The sequence below is a fragment of the Cyprinodon variegatus genome, unplaced genomic scaffold (genome assembly GCF_000732505.1).
Source record: "Cyprinodon variegatus isolate N-32 unplaced genomic scaffold, C_variegatus-1.0 Scaffold204, whole genome shotgun sequence".
Classification (NCBI taxonomy): domain Eukaryota; kingdom Metazoa; phylum Chordata; class Actinopteri; order Cyprinodontiformes; family Cyprinodontidae; genus Cyprinodon; species Cyprinodon variegatus.
The window spans coordinates 157,234-161,667 of NW_015150657.1; the positions used below are offsets into that span (position 1 = coordinate 157,234).

Below are 4,434 nucleotides of genomic sequence, written 5' to 3' on the forward strand. Positions count from 1 at the left end.
AATAATTCAGAAAATATTCATATATTATTTTCTGAATTATTCTAAAAGTTTGTTTCAGGTGATCAAATTATCCCATCAGTGGTGCTTAAGATAAATAAAAATAAAAAGTATGATTTTTTTTTTTATTTTTCTATATGAATAAAAAAAACAGAAATTCTGCTTAAGATTTCAAAATATAGACACTTCCAAATGTTACACTACAGCACTCTCTAGTGGTAAAATGTTAAGATCTGTCTAATGTTTAAGCTTCACCGTTTTGTCAACTTCAGTCATGTCTTTGAATAGGCATGAATATGTATTCCAATCAGTCTTTATGAAAATGAGCAAGGTCTATAAGACTTATTTGGCCGTGTCTAGTAAAATGATATAAATAACAGCTGCTTTCACATACAAAGACCAGCTAAAGTCTAATTAAAACTAGGTAACTAGGTCCAATCCTGCAATAAACCATCAATACTGGCTATAATGCTGGCTCTGTTTTCAGGACAAATCTAAGGCAATGAATGGAACAAGGTCATCACTAATCTGGATTGGTAAGTGGTATCCTTACCTTCAGCTGAGGGATTCCCCAGCAGTTTGGTGACATCCTTGTTGGTGGGGTTCTGTCCCAGAGCGCGCATGATGTCAGCGATCTGGTTGTACGCCACCTTGTTGTCACCCACCCTGTCGAACAACCCGAAGGCCTCTCTGTAGTCTATCCAGAACAATGAGAAGAGAATAAAATTACCTTTTTGCTCCAGTGTTTTTGCTGTAATTGTAAATAATTTAACAAGTGTGTCTGTAAGTAAGAGCTGCCTAAGATTAACTGTTCATGTTGTATATATTTAAAAGTGCCATCATTATATGGTGTATTGATTAATATAAAAGTGAACTGAATCCTTTTGTCATTATTTTTTCCTGCTTAAAAAGTCCTACTTTTTATTCAACTATCTAGATACCAACTTTCTGCAAATTCAACTCTATGCAATCAGTTTAAAATTTGACTTTAATTCAGTTTATTAATTATAGTGTGGTAATATTTTTTATTTCTCAGATTGTTGTAACTGAGAAATACTGTAGATACAACATTGCAGCTGTTGCACGATTGCCAGTAGGTGGAAGTAGTTACTCTCCTAAATGAAAAGGGTAATGCACAAGCGCAAGATGTCTAAGAAGCCTGCAGTGTTGCTGGCTGAATGGACCCACTGCTGCTGAGCTCTGTCACCCCTTACACTATTTCTGTCTCAGCTGTCTCCTTCTGTCACAGTGGGGCTCTTTTAAAAGACCACCTTGGAATTGATAAACATAGCTGAGAACACGAGCCCCTCCTTTAAAGGCAAGGCCCTCTGTGGGTGAAAGCAGAGCAAAAGAAGGCAGTGCTGACTTTAGTGCAACATGCAGACAGTCAGGCTACGAATCTGGTCTTGGAACGACCAATAGGGCTTCCAGCACACAGGTGCATCGTTTTGTCAAAGTCATGAGTGCTCCTAAATTATTCCACCTATCTTTAAATATATTTAAATTTATTAAGCACACCAAAGCCAAATCATCATTAATCATTTCTGAAATTTTAATATTAACTAGTGTTGTTTTTTAATTCATTTGAAAGTGCTAGCTTAGTTCTTTTAGCTGCTATTTTACATCTACAGGCAAAGCCCAATCTCTGTTGAAACATTTAAGTGTCAGAAGATAATTATATTCTTTCTTTCTGAAAACTTTTTTCTTCCAACAAAATGTACTCCTGTCTACTTTGCATGTCATTTTAAACATGACACAATCTGCTTATACAAGAAAGCTTGATTTGGTTTCAAAATGAATGTTTGATGCTGCCAAATCTACATAGTCTAAATAAATGCATCTAAATTTAAGAATATCAAAAATATGTTTCGGTGGAGGTTTGTATAGGTTACAACTACCCATAGTACGTACTTTATCATTAACCCAGTCTAAGATTTCACCTGGCATGTGGTATTCCGTCGGAATGTCAAAACACAGAAATGATTGAGGTGAACACCTGTCATTGAAAACATTTTAACACCTGTTGCTGAGTCTGTTAAAGGTTTGGGTTAGACGGTTGATTTAACAAATTTGTTGAACTTCAAAGATTTGGGGTAATGAGTAGGAAAGGCTCCCCTAACAGTAGATAAGGTGAATTTTAAGACACGGCTTTCTAATTCCATGGACTTTTTGCAATGTGGTGTGTTTTTCTGTCTTGTGTTAGCAAAAGTAGGCAAAAGTCTACTTACCCTCAACCTGGTCTGCGCTGAATTCAATCTGCAAGCCAATAGAAAACAAAATTATAAATTTAAGAAGAAAAAGTGTGTCATAGAAATGTTTTTAATGAAATCATATAAGCACAAGTGAATTCACACAAAGCAAAGAAAAATCGTGCTGCCATTATATTTATTCATTTAGCCAACACCTATTATGTGTAATTACACCTTAATTTTGGGTGACCATCTTTAGCCACATTATGATGTCCACATTTGGAGACAGCGGTTTGCCATCAAACGTTATTCATCACTCAGTGTCCAATCAGATAACAGCTGGGTGTGGCCTAACCCTGGAATGAGCTATCCATGGTTCTGTTTATTTGCCGCAACCCCATTCATAGTGTATGAGACTTTCCATAAACTTCAAATTGATCTAAAAGTTTACCCATAAAGCTATATCAAATGAGTGTAACATCATATTTCATTCCACACAAATAAGTGTCACATATAAGACACAATGATTAATAATTTCATTTAAAGAGTAAGAACTAAAGGCAAAATTTTTTTTTTGCTTTTTTTTTTTTTTTTTAAACATACAAGTCGTTTACTTAGCCATTACAGATCTATCATGTAATATTTAGTAAAGAAGTTTCAACTCATCCCCAAAAGAGTACATGCCCTCCTATTCTTTCATTAGGTTAATGCCTTAGTTGCAGGGGTACCTTGACGGCGGACAGGTCAACAGCAGGAGCTGCAGGAGCGGGTGCTGGCTCTGGAGCAGGTGCTGGTGCTGGTGCAGGTGCAGGTTCGGCCTTCTTGGCAGGAGCTTTAGGGTCCTTCTTTGGTGCCATTTCTGCTTAGTTATTAAAGTACCACTTTTTCACCGAAGCACAGTCAATTTCCGGTATGGGTAACACAGGAGAGCAGCACAGACTGGAGGGGACTCAGAGGAAGAAATCCTAGTTTGGCCGTATATATATCAGGCTATTTTCCGTTTGACCCCCGTCCATGTTGTCCCAGTCCGAGGATTGGATGGCAGATGGGAGGGTGTGTTAGAGAGTGGGGGTCTCCTCTCTAAACATGGAATATAGGATTGCAGGCTAGAACAAGTTTATCCATTCCACTAATGTGAAAAGAAAAACACACTACACACTCTTTAAAAAGGTTACCTGCCTGTGTGAAATGTTTGCTGAAAGAGAAATATAAGTGCTGTGTTAGGCTGCAGGGCTGGTCAAAGATTTTAAAGAGCATTAAACAGAAGCTGATAAGTGGAGCCCTTTCTATACACCAGTTTTGGATGTGATCAACCATTAAATGGCTGTTATGAGCATTTATCAGTCCCATCGAATGGCTCCATACGGCACCTTCTCTACTTTCTAGTAGGTTTCTTATGGCTGATATTATGCAGCTTATCACTGATAAAAGCCTCAATCTAAAATCTTAAGTTTCACTTTCTATTTACAACATACCTCCTAAAAATAAATGCATTTTAAAACTTTACTTCAACTGTATTCCAATCTCGTTTTGCATACAATCTGTGTATACAAAATTACAATTAAAGTTATCTAAGTCTAATGTTTCAGTCACACGGATTTAATGGTGATTAAAAACAACTCAGTTCACAGGATATGAGATTTTTTTTGGAGGGATTGTTTGATATGAACGACATGCCGATCAACCTTTTTTTTTACACCAGATTAAGAGCTACTATGTTACTACTACTAGAGCTATTATGTTCAGATTACCCATTAATACGTTAATTTATTCTGTGGGTAAAAAAGGAATGACCTTAGTTCTAGGATTAGGATTTATTTGATGATAACAACCCACTGAACCTATTGGTAGGTATGAGGCACAATTTGAAGTCATTGTATGGGACTGAGAACTGCTAATAATAGCAATTTAATGGGATGATAATATCCGATTTAATTTAATGGGATGAAAGCGGAAGCGGCTCTCCTGCATCATTACAACAAACACAACTTCAGTCCAAGGTTTAGGTGGAATCTGGGGGAAAGAGCCTAGTTTTATTAGCTGAGCTTTTGAAACTCATATCAGATAATTATTCATTATTTGCTGAGATGTTTTTTTGAGCAAAAAAAAAAAAAAGTTCAAACACAAAGAGAAGTTGCATCAGATTGCAACGATGGCTTATTTGTTTTTTTGGAAAGTAAACATGCCTTATTCTTCAAATACATATATATATTTTTATTTATATATATATATATATATATATATATAT

General features: G+C 36.1%; 1 protein-coding gene across 1 annotated transcript in view; it reads right to left on the minus strand.

The window, feature by feature from the left end:
- The window catches only part of LOC107088037 (myosin light chain 1, skeletal muscle isoform), a 5,326-nt gene extending 2,161 nt beyond the window's left edge, over positions 1–3,165 (minus strand). The window contains exons 1-3 of the mRNA XM_015379957.1: positions 2,915–3,165; positions 2,226–2,253; positions 551–694 (exon numbers count right to left, since the gene is read on the minus strand). Coding sequence (XP_015235443.1) covers positions 551–694; positions 2,226–2,253; positions 2,915–3,043 — 301 coding nt within the window. The 5' untranslated portion in view covers positions 3,044–3,165. The remainder of the gene's footprint in view (positions 1–550; positions 695–2,225; positions 2,254–2,914) is intronic.
- Between the last annotated feature and the right edge of the window lie 1,269 nt (positions 3,166–4,434).